The 20252-nt window shown below is 25.6% G+C and overlaps 2 protein-coding genes across 4 annotated transcripts in view; both read left to right on the top strand.

Moving 5' to 3' along the window:
• LOC136969439 (serine/threonine-protein kinase DCLK1-like) overlaps positions 1-12922 on the top strand; it is a 65129-nt gene extending 52207 nt beyond the window's left edge. For all 3 annotated transcript variants that reach the window (XR_010879824.1, XM_067263596.1, XM_067263595.1), the window contains one exon: positions 10138-12922. Coding sequence is in view for 2 of the 3 variants with exons in the window: in XM_067263596.1 (XP_067119697.1) it covers positions 10138-10260 (123 nt within the window). In the remaining variant the exon portion in view is untranslated. The remainder of the gene's footprint in view (positions 1-10137) is intronic.
• Positions 12923-15490: 2568 nt separating this feature from the next.
• LOC136969438 (arrestin domain-containing protein 3-like) overlaps positions 15491-20252 on the top strand; it is a 58455-nt gene continuing 53693 nt past the window's right edge. The window contains exon 1 of the mRNA XM_067263594.1: positions 15491-15892. Within this exon, the coding sequence (XP_067119695.1) occupies positions 15634-15892 (259 nt within the window). The 5' untranslated portion in view covers positions 15491-15633. The remainder of the gene's footprint in view (positions 15893-20252) is intronic.

The following is a 20252-nucleotide window of genomic DNA, read 5'->3' as shown; positions in this document are numbered from 1 at the left end:
AATTATTTATTAATTAGATATAGTTATTACATTTGTTTATTTTAAGAACTTGACATTTACCAATTGTAAAAAGAGAATTGATTACATTTTATACCTAATTTAAAAGAATGAAAAAATATGAAATGGATATAAATATCTTTTTCTTGCAAATTATTTGACGTAATTTAATAAAATTTTTAAATTTTAAAGATTTTTAGAATAATTCTTGATCTAAAGTACTTTGTTATAAAAGAAAGTCATTCCTAATAAGTAATGGTAACCTTGAAATTTATTTATAAATATATATAAATAGCTTGTAATTCTTTTTGCCATAACAATTATGTAATATTAAAAACTTATTAAACATTATTAAATCATCTTAATATATTTAGATATTTAGTATGAGTTGTTTTATAATTGTAAATGGGGAGTTCTATTCTAAAGAGAAACAAATCCACATGAACTGCTTTAGTTATTTAGGAATTATTTTATCTTAAAATGAAATCAAAATGCATTAATGGGTACTATATATACTAGTGCAATGTATAACGCATCATCTACCTAAACATTAAAGCATAAAAACGATAAATAACAAATACAGTTTAGGTAATAAAAGAAATTTTAATTTGCATTTGGTTCATGGAATACTAAATTAAAAACTACACAGAATTATATATCAAAGATTTTACTTCTTTTACCACAAAAGTATAGATAACATGTTTAATTTAAAATACCCTTGAAAGAAAAATTATTTGATAATTTTTAAATCTGTATAAGATAAAAAGATGTTTATTTTTATGTTACACAATAAATTTGATACATAAAGTATTTAGCTAATGTAAGTAGAAAACTTAGAAATTTACATATTAAAATGTATTCAGCAATTGTTTATGTATTATTTTACTTTGGTCTATTTCAACAGATTTTTTACAGTAATTTTGGCAGTAAGTGATAGTGGCAAATCCATAATTATTTGTATATTTTGTAAAAAGAATACAATCTGATTAAAACAAAAACTAACATTTAAAATGTAGTATATCTATGATAAACTGCATGTATACATGCGTTTTAACTAAATAATCCTATATTTATTGGTATAGTATTCTGTTATCCGAAGGTTAAAAATGTACAATTTATTCAATTCTTTCTTTTACATATGCATTTTGGGTTGACATGAACTCAACCCTTTTCAGTGCTGTATAATTTGTATGTATTCATAAAGAAACAAACATAGGTGGAGATTCAAGTACAAGTGCATATTTAATGTTTATGATATTATATAAATTTAGGATTATTTACTTAAAACACCTAAGAATACAGCACACCTATAATTAAGAAAGCATATGTACAGATATCTGCCAAATTATCGGCCTATAATAAGGTTAAGTTAATAATTAGATATGAAGTAAATATGTCTAGATATAGATGGTTAAGTCGCCATCTTGCCAATCAGGTTTGTGGAGGAGTTGTTTATATATAGCATATGTACAGTAGCTAATTGGTTTCCTGATACAAAAAATCGATTCAAGTAGTTTATAACTTTATAATATAGTTTAGCATCTAAAGACATGTAAATAATTAGAGTTACAATGCAGCTTTATCATACAAATAAAATCTTTAGATGTGCAATTAGACAAGAAGCCAAACATTTTCAGTTTTAAATTAAACATGGGTTATTTACATTTATTTAATTTACAAAGAGCTTGATGGATACTTTTTTTTTCCAAAAAATGTTGCTATTTAATGTAAAGGATATTTTTGTTGTGTCATAGAGGTATTGTATTGAAGTTGTTTTAATTGAATGTATATTTTCTAGCAAAATCAGCTTAGAAAAGCTAGCTTTTGTTTGTATAAAAAAGAAACTCCAGTTTTTATATTGGAAGTTTTATTTCCCACAGAATAGATTGTTTTATCTGCAATCTATTAATCTACTCCATAATAATAATGCTTTGTCTTAAATAAAATAAGAGCAATATTTTCTGTTTTTTACTTTTTTTACAAAATGGGCTATTTTGATTGACACATGGAGATTTTTCGTGATTATGACCATAAAAATTTTTATATAAATATTTTGATGGCAGATATAATTTTATTTTAGTTTGATGTTGAATTTCATTATTGAAATATGTAGTTGCAAAACATTTTTTCATTTAATTTGGCAGGCTATTTTGCTATATAAATTCCAACATTCAAAATTAACTTTGTAAGAAAATTATTAATACGTATCAGACCAGACAAAATTCTAACTTTTTGACACCACTGATTTGTTTTACATAACTAAAAATATTTTTATAAAGTTTAAAAAAATCTTTGAAAGATGGGAATCTTTCCAAATTTTTTAATGTTTTTGTAAGCATCTTGTTGCTTAATTTGATAATATCCTAATTGATTGGGTATGATAATAAAAACTAATAAGGCAATTTTATTCTTTTTAGAGGTAATAGTTAAAAATTATTTTATAAAATGGCTTCCATGATGATAAAAGATGAAATTATATCTGTGTATTTAATAATTTATTTATATTATAAAGTTTTTTGTTTGTTGTTATATATAATTTAATTGCAATTAGCTCACTATTTATTGCTGTTTGTGGACTGATGAAATATAATTTTGCATGGCCAAAGAATATTATTTTAAAAATGCATATAAAAAAAATTGTGAAAGGATTTATTTGTATTTTGCGGATTTTTTAACCGGAAATTATTTTCTAATTTATTTAGATTTAAAAGATCATATTAGAAATATAAAACATCATAAATTATTTACACTCCACAATAAATGTACATACCAAAACAGCTTAATGGAGATCCACTTATTAAATTTTCAATTAAGTGCTTTCAGATTTCATTTGTTTATCTTTAGAGTTGATTTCTAGTTCGAATAATTTGAATTCCTCCATGGACATTTTTACAAGGAATACAAGGATGACATTTGTAAATGAAGAAAATAGCACACCATTTGGTAATTTAGCATATCAGATTGATTTTGATAAGACACAACTGATTTATGGTATAAAAGGACAAAATGTATGTATGACAGAAAACTTAAGATCTATAGAGTTTGAATAATGATACTGTTAACAGGAAAGATGTTGAGTCATTGTCAATGATACAGAAGACGATGATGAGAGAGAAGAATACAGTAAGACCCCGCTTAATGCTGATTCAACGTAACACGGTCTGCTTGGAGCCTTAAAAAGACTCAAAATTTATGCTGATTCAAATTATCATGGCATTTTATTGATTCGTACATAATACAATTATTCCCAAACATGAACCAATCAGCAAAAGGTGGCAATTCATCGTAGCACTGCATCGGTAGCACATCGTAGTACTTCCCCTAAATCTGTTTGTTTGATGCAATTTTGGAAAAAATATAACATCATGGATGCCGTAAACAATGTCGACTTCACTTGACAAGAATTAACTGATAAATGCATGAATGGAATGTAGAAGAAGTTCTGGCTGAAGGTATCAAAGAATTCTCAATGAGAAGAGCCTATCACTGAATCATTAGGTTGATCAAATTGTCAACCTAATCGATACAGCAGGACTAGATGTGGATGAGCAGGATATTAAGCAGTTACTGCAGGTTTCTGGTGAGAGCCTTATCAAAAATGACCTTCAAGAACTGGCAGAACAAGGAATTAATGTAGAACTGGAAAATAGTGATTCTGAAACAAAGAACCCAAAGAATTTCTCTACAGATTTCCTTAGTAAAAGTTTGGTAACAATAACAGAAATCATTGATCAAATTGTAGCGAATGATCCAGATTTTGAAAGGAGTGAAAAAGCAAGACGAGGCATTTTGGATGCGATCTCTTGCTACTGACATTTGCTTAAGGAAAGAAAAAAAGGTGACAAATGAAACTACATGACTTTATCACAAAAAAAAAAAAACACGAATTTCAGAAGAGCTAGGGTCTTTGTCACAAAAAATGAACTTTACATTTCTGTGTGCATATGTTTGTGTGTCATTTAACATATATTATGATGCAAATTAATATAAAAATAACTTAAACTTAAAATAAAATCTGTTTATTTTTGGTCGTGTGTTCCCCTTTCCCTATTTACTCTGTTAAAATGACCTTGTTTAACACTGTTTCATTTAGTGCTTTGCTGTCTAGGAACGTATCCCCTGCATTAAACGGGGTCTTACTGTTTATATAAGAAAGGGGGTTGAAAGAAAGTTAACAATTTGTCCCTTATACAAGTAAACTGATTCAGAAATTAGAAATTTTTAAAAAAAGATAAGTCTTTTTAGTAAAGGGAATATTCATTTTTTGTACTAATGCATAATACATAATAGAAGTATATAATAGAAAGTAATCCATTTATTTCATAATATTTACAATGTAAAATGAGTTGAAATTCATTTCTAAATAGCACTCTGGTTTGAAAGCTTAATTTTTCTAAATATTTTTTTATTCTCAAAATAGTTTCTGTTTACTGTTTGATCGATAGTTGTGTCATTGTTTGAGTTACATTAAATGACAGTCTGTGATATTTTGTTCCAAAGTTTTTCCTTGTGATCACTCGTGCAGTCTGTGCTCTTTTATTATTACAATTTTTTAATATTTAATTAATTTGATTCATTATTACTCAGTCTGAATAGTATATATTAAATTATATATATTTAATAACTTATTCTAATTTGTATTAATAGTAATCAGGGATTATAGATTTTTTTTTATGTCTTTACAAATTACATGATAAAGACAAAAGTTATATTTTCATATATCAGATTAAACTGTTGCTGTGGTATAGTTTTAAAACATTAATTCAGAAAATAGATTAGACAATTGTTGAAAATTCAGTAATACTGCATCTGCAGGTATATAGGAACTCTTCTAGTAATTCAATGATCCAAAATATAGGGTTTAATTATATTCATTTTGGTTAATTATATACATTAATAGATACATTTGGGCCGACTTACATTTTACTGCCCCTCATCAATAATTTGTATCAACACAGTCTTTTTAAATACAAAAGTACACAAACATGACATAGAATATATTTCACATCGATACATAAAATATATAAAAGGCACCTTTTAACTAAAAAAACAGGTGGTGGAGTGAACGTATTGTAAGCTATAAATCATCATTTCGATAAATGGGTACTGTACATTGTACACTTTGATGTATAAAAAAATTGAGCATATCACACTGGGAAACGTTTGTCACTGGAGAGAAGAGGTTTAAATATTCTTAAATAGTGAATTAGACATTTCTCCTTATTCCTATATCCAATAAAAAGAAAAGAAGTGTTAAAATTAACATAAGTTATTACAAAATTTAGCAATCTTTAATTTATAAAATCACTCAAATAGTTTATTACATTGATAAAAATCTTTCTGCTGGAAATTGAATGATATGAAAAGAAACTAATTATAATTTGTGTAGATTAGATACATTATGGTGTAAATGTACTGTTTTGAAATGTTAAATATGTGATTTTGTTGCTTAAAATATTTTATTTTAATTTTTCTGCTCTGTGGGCATTAAGAGGAGCCTGTTTTTTAACTATACTCATTATAGGTTTGGCCAAGTCTACAATAGGATGACTGGATAGTGAGAGATGGAGCCTGACATCTTTGATAGATCATCCTCAAAAAATTCTGGGGTTTTTGATACATCTGGGTTAATTTCTTGGTCCCCAGAGTGGTAGGATCACACATTAACTGCCTTGGCCATTCAGTCAAATTCTTTGATTATAAAAAATACAAAATTTTGTCATTTTCATTTCCTAACCTTTTCTTAGATTGCACCCATGGAAATTATTCACAAACTATCTTTGTCTTTTCATAACTCTTCTCTTTGAATCTCATTGCACTTTTTAATTTTTTAATATGGACTTTTGTTAATTTGATTCTCCTATTTACTTCTATAAATTCCTCTCACCGTAAGTTTTGCTCTAAAACCGTCTTTGGCATTCTTTTTCTCTCCCTGTCTTCTTTACCTGACTGAACATGATTATAAATTATTTTATGTTTGCTCAACATCCAACCTGGTAGAACATTTACCTAAAATACTACATTGAGATATTTTCTATTTGATTAGGATCTTCTAAATCATATTTATAAAAATTATTATGAAGACCTATTTATTATTGACTGTGTTTTGACAGTGATGGCTCCATGTCATTGATTTGAATATTTCAAAAATGTGAACTTTTTTAATAAAACAGTAAAAATTTCCTAAATATAAATTTGTAGATTTTACATTTAACCTAAATATATAATTTATATTTAAAGGAAAATAAAAGGGTTTAATAAACTAGAACATCAAATCGTTTACTATTTATTTATTAATGATTTGTATATTTAAACAAATAGTTACTTGTCTGTTTTCAAGTTATTTGTATTTTCAATTTTCAATTATTTGAAACTGATAGAAAAGAAATCAAATCCTTCAGAATTTTTCATCATTTGAATATAAATACATCATTATAAAAGCATGCTCTTATATGTGAAACACATGACCAGCATACATGTAAAAATGGACTTCTATAGTTTGAAGTAAATGATGAAATCTTATATGGAGAATTCTAACGTCGAAAGGAAAATCTGAGACAGTTATAAAATTAAGATAAGAATTTAGTTTTTTACATATCTACACATTTTATTAGTCATATCAACTGAACTTGAAAAACTAAATTTTTAATTTAAAGTGTTTATATGTCATTTTGATGAATCATGGTTCAATAAATAGAATTTCTACGTGTGATTAATGAAGTAGTAAAATAATAGACAATCTTTTCTGTTTTTGTTTTGCATAATTCTAAATCACATTTTTAGCAATAATAGTATGCAAGGATGGTAATAAACAAATTGTCTATTATATAAAACAGTTCTATTAACCATGTATAACAAATTTACATGTATATGATCAGTTTTTACGATATCTAAGACATTAAATATTGCATATTGATAATAAATTAATCAATCAAACTGTGAACAATGTTAAAAATACAATAAATTATAGAAAAAAATTAGAAACTTTTGATAGAAAATGCATTTGTTTTTATAATTTACAGATGTTCATGATAATCAATACAGTAGACCCCCCTATAACATGGGTTCATATAACACGGCGAAAAAATTGTGATTGTATTCATATAACACGGTAAAACGTCATTGCCGACTCGTGTTGCAACAGGATTGGTCGATTCTGGACCAATAGCGGATATTGTACAAACCATTAAGTTCAAACGAGCACGGGACCTACTAAAAACATTTGTTAACTAAAAAGAACGTTTATTATTCAACAGCCATAAAAATTATATTTTTATTAATGATGTCTCCAAAAGTTCAGCGAATTTTTCACAGAAAAATAACTTATTAAGAAACATGCACCTGTCGTTCGATGAGTTCTGCGGGGAAAACAAGCTTAAGCAATGGCGTCGTCGAACGGTGCACACTCAGTAAGTAATCCTACAATTTTTTGTTTATAGCATAGTTTATATGGATTATTCCCAAAAAATTATACGTACTTTGGAAATGTTGAGTCAAATTAGTCTAGAATCAATTAATTTTATGGAAGAAAACCTTTCAAACAGTCGTAGCCCCTAAATTGCACACGTGCCGGGCTGTGATTGGCTCATGTATTTAAGTGACTCGTACAACACAGATTCATATAACACAGAACATATCTACCGTGTTATAGGGGGGTCTACTGTAATCTGCACTCTATATGTAATTGTTATCATGGCTACAATATTTATCATGGACTATTTTAATGATTGTTATAACATATATATATAATATATATATATATATATATATATATATATATCTGTATTGCACAACAAAGCACATTCAATAGATACCAGGCTTTACTTTACATCAGCAGAATAAAGATTCTGCTGTTTAGGTGCCAATACACATTTCGGGCACTTGCTCCTCTTCTGTCGGCTCTTTGTTATTTCATTTTCAACACATTGTATAAAACATATAACGGGATTTGATGGCTTGAAAATTGAGTCTACGTTAGATTTGATTGCACATTAGAATTGAGAAAACATGATATTATTTTTGTTTATAACCATTGTTTATAGTCAGTATATTGAATGATGATGAAATTTTACTATTCAACATAATTGAGTATAATGTCAAATAGGAAATTTAGTGTTTAAGTATTATAAGTACAATTTTAATATCACAGTCATGATTTACAAGATGTGATTATAGTTTAAACATTTGGTAAATTAATAAACAATATAAAAATCAATTTTTATATAAAGATATTTACACAAACAGAACACACAAAGAATAATTTAAAAGTTTGTTTATTTAGTGTTTATAATGTACAAGTCTAATCTAGTTAGGCAGACCACATTCTCAATATGACAGTTGAGACGATTTTAATACAGGCAGTTCCTGATTTTTAAATATAATTCATTCCAGAAAAATGCATACAAAAGTAAAGCAATAGTTGTTTATTATAAAGGAGTTCTGTTCCCTGAGAGCTTAAATGAAAAATTATAAAATCTTTTATTACTATAGAAGAATTTGACTTTTTATGGTGAATATGATACCTTGCATAAACATTATTTTTAGAATATTAAAATCATAGATTACATAGAAAACAGATGATAAAAAATTAATTTTCACAAATGATTTTGATTCCACTGAAATCAAAACTGATAGAAATCACCTCTGCACACTAACTCATAATGTTTTATTTTCCAGCTGAAAATATATAAAGCACGAATGTAATATATGAAAAACAATTTGAGTATCAAAGTATTATATATGAAAGAGTAAGTTGTCCAAAAATTGAATGACCAAAACTCAAGTATTGCCTGGATATTTGATTAAAAATTAAACAAATATTATTTAAACTTCTTTTATTTCTTGCTTAAAATTATATCGTAATCTTTATAAATATTTTTTAAAAATTGTTTTTCTGTTTTAATAGTTTAACGATCCAATATCCATTTATTCATTTAATTCTTTTTGCTGTAATATCTTATTTATTTCTCTAATCTTGTAAAAATACTTGGTCATTTTGATTTCTACAGAAGTTTTACAAATAAATATACATCCGTATACATTTTTTGATTGTTTTTTTTCTTTTTATCATACAGTTCTAAGTAAATAATAATAATATTTTAACTACCATAAATATTTCTATTCTGCTTCTTTTGATTTCAATTTGATTCTTCATTTTGTTTTATCCATACGTATATAATGTCAAAATTAAAAAAATAAAAATTTATCGTCTTCCGTAGGCTGTTTGATCTTAAATTTCAAATTTCAGATATATGTAACATTATTTTTCAAAACACGGTAAGTAAGATTACAGAAATTTCTTTGGACTGGATCCATTGTAGATGGCATCAACGTGAACAAACTACTCTGTTGAAAACATTATTAATTTTAAAATGTTTTTATATAAATTATTTAATAGTCAGATCAACAAAAATTAATTATTTAGAAATTGTTATAAGAAAGATTTAACATACCAAAAGAAATGTTTATTCTGTATACCATCTAATTCTAAATTGTTTAAATTTACTTTTGGAAGAAATAATTTATAATACAGTGAAAAACTTCCTTTCCAAATTTAAATGTGCTGTTTTTCCATGCTTATTGCATGTTCAGTAAGATTTTTACAATGGTGTTGTGGGTGATAGGGAACAGTGTCCAAACATATCCAAGTCAAATTTCAAACTAGACTCAAAAATTGGGTTTCCAGAGCAGCGTCTTCACTATCTTGGACATCTGGAATCACTTAAATACTGTTAAGCTCCATAATCAAGAGAAAAATTTGAAATTTTTTACTGTATTATATATTATTTCCTCCGAATAATACATGTAAATATAAATATATTCAGTCTCTCTGCCTTTAAAAACTGATGATAAATCTTCAGATTGTATGTATTCAGAAATATTTAGGTGTTCAAATGCATAATTATTATAGAAGGGGTTTAAGAATATGATTTTGAGTTTAACGTAATAATTTATATGTCATGCATTAACAGTAATTATAATGTAATTACAACTTAAATAAATGTATTTGATTTCTGTAGATTGAATATTTATTAATGTATCTCTTTTGGCTGAAATATTCCAATTAACATAATTTGTTAACATTTATATAAATATAGAAAATATATATTATATAAATTAAAAAATGTTTAATTATCCTAGGCTACTCCACTCGACAAAGAACAGAATTATTTCCAAGCACATTCCCGTTCTTCTCAGGCATCACCAAGATCAGTCTCACCAATAGTTCTCCAAAGACTCCAATTAGAAGAAGAAGTTTTCTAAAAGAAAAAAAAAACAATTGCCTTGCAATGTCAATTGAAAGTGCTGAATATTTTGCTCATCTTGCCTTAAGAGTAGATAGCTTTTTTGCATCTAAAATGAATATATTCTATATATCCATGTTAGAAATCTGGTAGAAAAATAAATTAGTAGATTAATCCAGCCATAAATTATTGTAATAATTATAGGTTTGACAAAAGTTCCTAAAAAAAAAAATTAATAATTGCCACTAAAAAGTTATTTGATAATTGATTACCAAAAAATGTCTAGATTTAAGTAATCGTCAATGTTCTAAGCATTTAGTGTCGTCTACGCTACCAACAAGTACAGTACATTTATATATCGGAATAACAAAGAGGTTGTGCAACTTATTTTGTATAAGTAGTTTGGAATATATTGAAATTAATTTCACTTATACACTGTATTATGTAAAATTTAAGTCAAACAAAATATAAGTGGCACATTTTGAATACTCTTTCTTACAATTAAAGCAATAATTTATCATAGATATTTTAGCTATTAGCAAACGTACAATATATTGAATATTATACCATAACATAGGTTGCTTCAAAGTAAATAAACAAGTAAATTCAAGTGTCTTTGCACTTTACAAACATTTTCAGTCTTAAAAATGTTGTTATTTATTAATATAACAAAATTATGTCAATGCTCAGGCATGAATACTTTTAGAGATTATATTCATTATTAAACTAAACTCTGCTTTGTCAGAGTTTAATTTACTAAAAAATTACAGGTTGTTATTAATTATAGATTTTAATTTGAAAAGTAATAATTATGCTTCCAAAGAAATACGTTAAAAATATGCAAGAAAGTGATATTGATCATTGCCAAGTCATTATTGATTCTAACCTTAACACAGTGCTTGCTTGTTTTTAAAATACGCAGACAAAATCAATAGTATTTTATCAATAGAATCGGCAAAATTCGGTATGATTCAGAAAACATATCATACCTTTTCGCAATGTACCAAAGTCTACGAAGATGACACTAGCAAATATTTTATTTGTCATCCGCTTTGCTGAATTTTAAAAAGTATTAGTTACAGTTCAGTATATTTAATCGTAAATGAATGACTAATTATTTTTTGGATAAAGGGAAAAATGTTTTTAATTTCATAAATTTTTATACATATACAATAAATGTTGCGTGGTATACAAAATTCTCTTTGAGGAAGATTTACTTTTAGTCTACATTTAAAATATACCTTACAGAGCAATTATTATTCAGATTTAGAATTATTTTGATGTGAAGTTCTGATTAGAAAAGAAAAACTAACTCATTAAAAATAATATATCTGCCATTTTATACTACTGTATAACAGTTGTGTATGTAATAAAAGAAATGCCAGGTATGTATGTGATTATCGCTATTCATATATGCATGTGGCAAATAATGAATCATCTATGACATCTGTCTTGCGTATAATTTATTCGATAATTACGAAATTTCGAATTTTATGCATAAAACCATTATTAAAAAAGTATTCAATATTTTTAGGACTGAAAATGTATGTAAGAAGTTTTTCTATTTTATATTTAAGTATGCTTTTATTCACTTCTCTGTGGTTTCAGCAAATAAAATTAATATAGCAATCTTGTCATTCATTTGAAAATAAATGACTTAAATGAGAAAATTGTTTTCTAAGCATTTTAAATTTGCATTTTATAAACTTTGTTATGCAAGTTGCACAATAACAGCACGTACGGATCATAATTTAATTATTTTGAAAGAATTGTCGTCCAATTTAATATTCTCTACTGAAATTCTGTTCTGTTTGTGTTGTTGAACCCTGTTATATGTTCGATAAACTGTGTTTACTGCAGAAATATTTATTGCCAAAAGCAGTTTTATCTTACAAAATATTATTCAGTATTTTAATTAAACTAAACTATATTTTGATACATTACTAACACATCTTGATTTTTTGATGCTAAAATGTCAATCTCAGCATTTCGGATTTCACTTTGTGCACTTTGTCCGTCTAGCGTATTTTCGCAATATTTTTCTCTTGATAAGCTGCAATAATAAAAGTTTTGTTTTATTATTAAATGTATACAAAGATTTAAAAGTATGTACATTATCAAGTATTACAGTAGATGCAATGATTTAGGTAACGAAATTCCAAGAGTCTAAAATTTTCTTTCGAGTAAAGCGGGTTTAAATTAACTCGGACGCTTCGATAAGGATTTGTCTAAACGCCATCAAAGTTTGAATTTGTTCTCATCCGTCAGATTCCTACGAATCAGAAATTGCTTTGTATTATTTTAATTAAACTTCTACTTTGTCAAATATTTATTTTATATACATTTCAAACACTAATCGATACCTTAAACGTGTTTAAGTTTTTGTTTTAATGATTATAACGCACTTCTTGAAAGTAAAAATGTCAATGTATTCTTGATGGATTTTTGTACTTTTGTATTACTAGTCAATTAAGTTCCTATTTAAAATAATATATATAAGCTTCATTTTATAGAATATTTAAATAAATTACAACAGAATTTTGTAGTTGTTTATTATCAAATAAGTTATATTTTAATATAATTTGATGGAATTTTTTTCCTGTGAATTTTATGAATCATATGTGTAAAAATCCCTTTGTTTTCTACAATGTTTATATACAAATAAAATTGTACATACCTCATGTAATCTTGTTTTATTTATAAAGCATTTACAGCTATTTATATATCTTAAACTTATTTTCGGACATAAAAAAATCAATTCTCTATTTTTTTATACGATTTTTTTTAACTTCAGAATAGAAAAGAATCTCTCATTCCATCAAAATCATTCCCCCTAATTTTTTTTTTCTCACTAAAATTAAATTAAGATGTGTCAGCCAGGTTTTGTGTGTTATTTTTGTAAGTTTTTTTATGAATATTTTTTTTAAAGGAAGCTAAAAATTGCACACAAAATTATAATTAGAATTAAAAATTTTTGATTTTCATATATCACAGTTAATTGTATATAAAAATACATAATACAGAATAGACTAAATATGTTATACTAGGACATAATCTTTTGTTTACTTGCATTATCTTTTATAATTTTTTTTATTTTATTTATGCTATTTTATCTATAAAAGTAATTTCTCCATTGTTTAATTACCAAAAATATATTATAATAAACACAACTTTTATTATTATACACACCACATATTATAAGTGTAGCCATTTAATTCAAAGTGTTTACAAGTTTTATACATTTTTATACTTTAAAAAATAATTTATTTATATTTTTCCATACAAAGGTGAAGAATTACATGCCATTTTCATTATAATTTAAACAGTTAATCACGCCTTACACGATCGCGTTTTTTCATAAACCCGTTTCGTGACTAACAAAAGTTACATCTACAATAGTTTATGTTAATCTATATACGACGGATGATACAAAAAAAAAGAATTACACACACAATTAATGAATAAACTGCTGCTACATGAATATATTCTATTAAACTTTAAAGTTAATTGAAATTATTCATATACAACTTTTATATATATATATTTTTTTTTTTTTTTTTAATTAGTTTTATTTTTAATATTTTAAGAGGCAAATTCCAAAATATAATTAAAAATTTATCTGCTTACACGGTGTTTTAAAATATTTAATCAAATACAATTCCAATTCTGAATTCAAGTTAAAAATTTATATTTTAAAGCATGGCTGATTGGAATAATTCAAAATTAAATTTAATCAACTGTGTACAATATACATCATGCTAATTTATAATTATTTTGAAAATTTGTAACATCTTTACGATAGAAAGGATGTATTTTCTCATTAACTAAGCTTTCCTTAATTATTCTCTTGATTGATGTTTACTAACTTTTCTCAGATTAAAGTGTAGTTAAATATAAACGTATTCTTTAAAAGAGAATTGATTCTATCAACGGCAGAATTTTTTTTTCTGTTTCCATTTAATTTTTACATAATTTACGTAACATAAAAAATATGTTTATAAATAAAAAAAATCTATACAGTTACAATTTATAATAAATACATGAGTCATAGAACTGTGCATAATTGTTTACTCGTTTATTCCCCCCTCCTCACGCTATAATTTCGTTATCTAACTGACATTTTGACTGATAGCTTCTAAATATGTATTCTTTGTATGGAAGTTAAACGTGTTGACAACATCCCATTTGGCAAGTGAACTGAAATTTTTAGGAAACAAATCCTTACAACGAAATTTTTACTTTATTGAAACGAATATCTTTCCTGAAAGTAAAGTTTATAAAATGGGGAAGGATACGTTTCTCGGTTCCGCAATTTATCGATTTTTAAGTAAATAATTTAATCAAATTTGGCTGGATAAGAGAAAAACAAATAACATAAAGCCTACGAATCGAACTAAACTGGGTCAAGGGAAAGGTGTGGTGATCGAAACATCAATAACGAACGTAGTAAAAGGAAGCAGTGATTCCTGAACAAAATGTTTCGGTTGGTTCTCGTATTTTTTTGGCATAAAATTAGCAGTTGAAACGTTAATATTTGCTGCGAAATATGTTTTAAGAATCTAGATACGAAGACATTGATAGATGGAGAAACAGAAGTTGGCATCTATTTACCATAGTAAAGATAACACGAAAACATAGCCGAAATTTCAACTTTAAAAAATTTTTTTTACTGGTTGACGTCCGTATACGAACTGAAAAAATGTAGCACGTGGTTATATAACAAGATTAAACATAGAGACAGATAAGAATAAAATCTAATGAAGAGATTAGATGTTGTTAAAAAGATCCCAGAAAAGCTGACATTCTGATTCAGCGAATAACTAATATTAATAATAATAATAATAATTAGTAAAGTTAAATGTGGATGCTGTTTATTTAATTAATAATAAACTTGATATAATTATATTTCGCCTAATAAAAATCTTATGCTCTTAAAAATTATTGATGTGTATAATTCGTATTGTTTTGCAACGTATTTGGATTTAACAGGATTATGCAATTTTTCCTATAAAATCACTCCTTATTTAAAGGAATTATCCGTAGAAATACTATAAAAGAATCTAAGACGCACAGACTTATGAAGATTATTTTTAATACTGTAAAGATGTATTTAAAATCTGTAATATATCGTAAGAATCTCGTACAGTCGTTAAGGAAAAAAAGTGATGAGGATATCTTGATACGAGAGCGATGAACAGTTAAATAGTCGGAGGAGGAGCTACATCTTCCACGCAGGCGCATTGATCACCGCTAGGGGGTTTCAGAACGCAGACGTTTGTTTAGAAAGTAGGGTTATGGTGGTGCCGGTCGCTTTTTTGCCTTCCTCAGCCAAAAAATGATATTAATTAGATATTTTAATGCCGACAGAATCGTCTGATGTGTTTTAAAAACTATGGGAAAGATAAAAACGTTCGAAATCGTTTTAGATAGCAACAAAACTGTGTATTATCCCGGTCAACAAGTGCTTGGGAAATGTGTTGTGGACTTGAGAGGGGATATGAAGATGAAGACGTTAAGGATATACATGAGAGGAGTTGCTAAAGTGCACTGGACGGAATCGAGGAGCACGGGCAACCGTCTCGGAGCTTACACTGAACATTATAATGCCGAAATCGAGTATTTCTTCAAGAGGCAAGTGCTATTTGGAACAGGTGAGTCAATTGCTCACAATGCTTTCATCAATAACAACGTTAAATCACGTCTTTCCGCTTATTGTTTTATTGTATTCTATTGTCGTTTTTATTCTTATTTACACACACACTACATACACACTACACACACACTACACACTACACACACAATTAAATACTTCATATTATTAAGTAAAAGAATAAATTTTTGAAAGTCTTTGTTTGTAAATAAAGAATAATAAACCATTGGTATGTGCATGATAAGCATCAATGTTAAAAACTAAGCTTTTTATCTATAAACCTGTTGTTTTCCTCTCGAGATAAGGTAAACCCTGTCTTTCACCTCAATTTTGATTAAATTTGTTTGTTTATGAGTTTTTTCCTAGCTTATCTATTTGTTATTGTAATTATAATTTTATTTTATTTTTTTTACCTCGACTTTTATTATATGTTAGGTTATCTGTCGTCCAGTGAAATAAAGTAATTATATAGATAATTAATTTTAAATTTCCTGGATGTATTTTAAAAATTTCGTGTGTTAATTTTAATAGGAAATACCCTATATGTTATATATAAAGGATTATGTAAAAGAAAGTAAATTTAGAATTGTCGTTCGGAAGTTCTGATTAGTTCTGGAGCCGAAAATGTATTTCGCTGCCTTAGACAATCAAAGGGGGTAAATAGAATGCGTTTTCTGTGTCATATTTGTTATATCTTTAAAAGTTAAGCTTCTGGCTTCTGAAATGACTTTTTATGGCAATGTCAGATACAAAAACAAAATATTTTATTCATAAAATTGGTCTACTTTTTAATTTTTTGAAGTAATCTGAGGACATCCGTAGACACGTCATGAAACTTATCAGAGAACTAAAAGATTTTTAATTGAGAATTTCTAAAGTGTCTTTTCCTTAATATTTATTATAAACTTGTATGTTATTGTCACTTTATTTTCTTTTTGTTTCAGTTTAAGTTTATAGTAAAAGTTCAATAAATTTTAATGATTCTTTCGATAATTTATCAGTTGGAATAAATACATAAACTTTAAATTTATGTATGGAAAAACTAGTGTAAGAAGAAAAATATTCTTAATATACCCATTAAATTCATTATAATTTTTAATTAAAATTTAAAAAACCTCATTTACTTTTTAATGTCTGTCATATGGAACTAATTGAATTCTATAATTAATATTCTATATTAATGACCAGATGTGAACAGTGAAAAAAATAATAATTTTTTTTAAGTTCAAGTTTTTTAAATGTCTTCAATTCTAAACAGTATAAAATACTTTTGATTTAGATTAATTATAAAATATTCTTTAGAGATTTTAAGAAAATATTTTTCTGTTTTTTTAGGTTAATTTGTTCTCTTTATGTTGTTTTAAAATCATTGAGTGAATGCAACTCTCCATTAAACATCAGTAACAGTGACAAACAAGTTTGTTAGCTTTATTAAATTATGTTATACAGCACTGCACAATGTCATAAATAAATAAATATTAAAAAAGGAAATAAATTTTCTGCTATGAATGATGTAAAAGAGAAATCTATTAAAATTTTTAAAAGCCTTGAATGAAATAATAAAAAATGCAATAAAAAAATATTGTAAAAAATTACAAAAAGAATTCAAAATTTTAATTTAATTTGTTAAAAAAAATTTAATTTAGTAAATAAAAGTTAATATTATAATCTAAATTTTTAAACAGAAATATAAAATTTGACATTGTGAATATAATTGTTTATTGAAATTTGTACTAGATAAATATTTTTAATAATACTTATACAAGAGTTATTGATATTTTTATTACTTATAAATAATAATTCCTGAATCATCATATTTCTGCAACAAAATCTACTCCAGTTTCAATCTTGAAGTATGTGTATTATCTTATTATATCAATATCTATCCATTTACTATAAATATCTGGCGATACAATACACTACCAGAGATGGAAAAAGACAACTGTCAGGAGTTGTATTTGAACTACTGACCTTGGGGAAACCAGATAAATCCCCGCAATTGAATTAACATCAACCTTTGATATTTGTAATGTACGTTATATCTGGATAACTCTAATTATGAACACTTTTGGTTTTAAAAATCGACACTTAAAATTTAAAATTAATTTTTGAGTAATCACTAAAGTTACAAAACTTTGTGCAGACAAGATAATCTTTTCTATTTGAAATATAAAGAGTATCAGTCTTCCATTGATTGATCATTCTTTTATAACTGAGATATATCTTCATCAAAAAGTCATTCGAGAGTAAACTGAGATTAAATATCTCCAAAAAAATGTTACCTTTAAGCTTATACTTTTGTTCTCTATTAATAATACAACAAATATTACTTCATTTTTTTCAAGTCTTCATAGAAAATAAATCTAATTTAATACAAAATTTAAATGTGTTACAAATTATTTTATATTTCTTAATGATTTTGTTCTGTGTAAGATACATGTAATAATATAAAATATTTTATAGTAGAATCACTAAGAGTAAATGTAATGAATATAATTTATTTAGACTGAAAGGAATGCAGAGGACCCATTAAACAAAAATAAATTATTTCTACAGTATATAATAGGAAAAGAAACCTAGAAGAATGCTAAACTTTATGTTGTCTATTAGTGTCTCAATATATAGTAATTGTATTGAATATTAATAGAATTTCATAAAATAATTTTAGCAATCTTCTTGTCAAGTTAATTAAAACATACAGTACCAAAAGATAAAATCTGAGTTACAGGATGTACCAAATGATGCTACATAGTAGATCGATATTAATATGTAATACGTTTCCATACTATGATAAAAGTGCAATAAAATTTTTTGTGTAGTGTTATTAGTGTTATTGTTGATATATTATTATTCTAATTTTTCAAAATGAAAAATAAATATTTCTAATTTATTTTAAAATAATTTCAAGATATTTGAAAAGTAACATTGTCATCATATATATATATATATATATATATATATATATATATATATATAATATTTCATAATGATTCAATTGCTAAATTTCTAATCTAATATTTGATTTCTGTATTTTGAATAATAATTATGTCATTATTATAGATTTATAATATAGAATTATTTTAAACATAATAAAAGAAATAATAAAATACACAATTTGATCTGAGAATTTCTGTTTTAAGAAGTCTGTTAAAAGGAAATGCACATCTGTAAAGCTTATATTACAATCAGTGGTTTGATATCTTATAACTAAATTCTTTAATTAAAAAAACTTTCTTTAATATTGCAAAAACACTTTAAATTATTATGAAATAATACATTGTTTTCTGAATGAAACTGTTTAAAAGTTTTAATATTGTTGATAAATAAATTAATAATAACTTTATATCACCTTGCTTCTATGGATAGTTCTGGATGAAATGTTCTTTGTAGCTATTATTTGGTTCACTTGTAAAGTGTGGCTACAAATGAAACAAATCAGTTGTTATTAATTATAATTGTGAAATGTTAAAAAGTTTTTTTAATTATGAATACAAAAGAGTTATTTTGAAATTAATAGACTGTATACAATATTTTTAAAAAATCTGAAATGTTGCCTTGTCTGTCTATATTGATTAGTACTAGTCTATTGTTATGATACCACCTGTACAGTATACAAGAAAATTAAGCTGTATTGTATTGTTTACAATATTCATTTCTGTTTCATATTTATGCCAAATGAAGATTGTGATCAATCATAGAATGCATTTAAATGATCATAACTGTTCACATTTTTTACAGTAGTCAAAGCATCCATGTATACACGTCAATTATAAAAACTATCACAAATGCACCCCCCTGTATTATATATATATATATTTCAGTAATATATAAATAAATAAAATATTATAGAAACTTGAAATTCATATTTTTTGGTGACTAGTTGTACTTTTTCTTAACTTATAGTTGTTTATAATTATAACATTAATATACTGAATTATTACTTAGTTTATAATTAATATTGTCTGTAATTGTTGTAAACATATTATCAGTAATTATGAATAGTAAAACTTTATTATCTATAACTGATAATCTCATAATGTATGTAGATCCATTTATAACAATTACAATTAGTTATCTATTTAATATTTTTATCAAAAATATATACAAATCCACTTATTTCTGCTCTGAAGATATTAGAATTTAATGAAATTTTTTAGCAAATATAGATTGTAATTTTATAGGTTTTTTATATTCAAAAGATATCACTTTAGAAAGAGGATGTTAGTTATATAATGCAGTTGTTAATGTTAAATTTTATTTCTGTTCTAGCAATTTTCTTCAGCCTATATGTTGCCTTGAGTTATCTACGTGAAATTACAGTGTTTATTTTTCAATAATTATCTAATTTATAAAGCAATATC

The sequence above is a fragment of the Centruroides vittatus genome, unplaced genomic scaffold (assembly GCF_030686945.1).
Source record: "Centruroides vittatus isolate TY-2023 unplaced genomic scaffold, ASM3068694v2 contig_1787, whole genome shotgun sequence".
Taxonomy (NCBI): domain Eukaryota; kingdom Metazoa; phylum Arthropoda; class Arachnida; order Scorpiones; family Buthidae; genus Centruroides; species Centruroides vittatus.
This window is presented reverse-complemented; position numbering and strand designations above follow the sequence as displayed.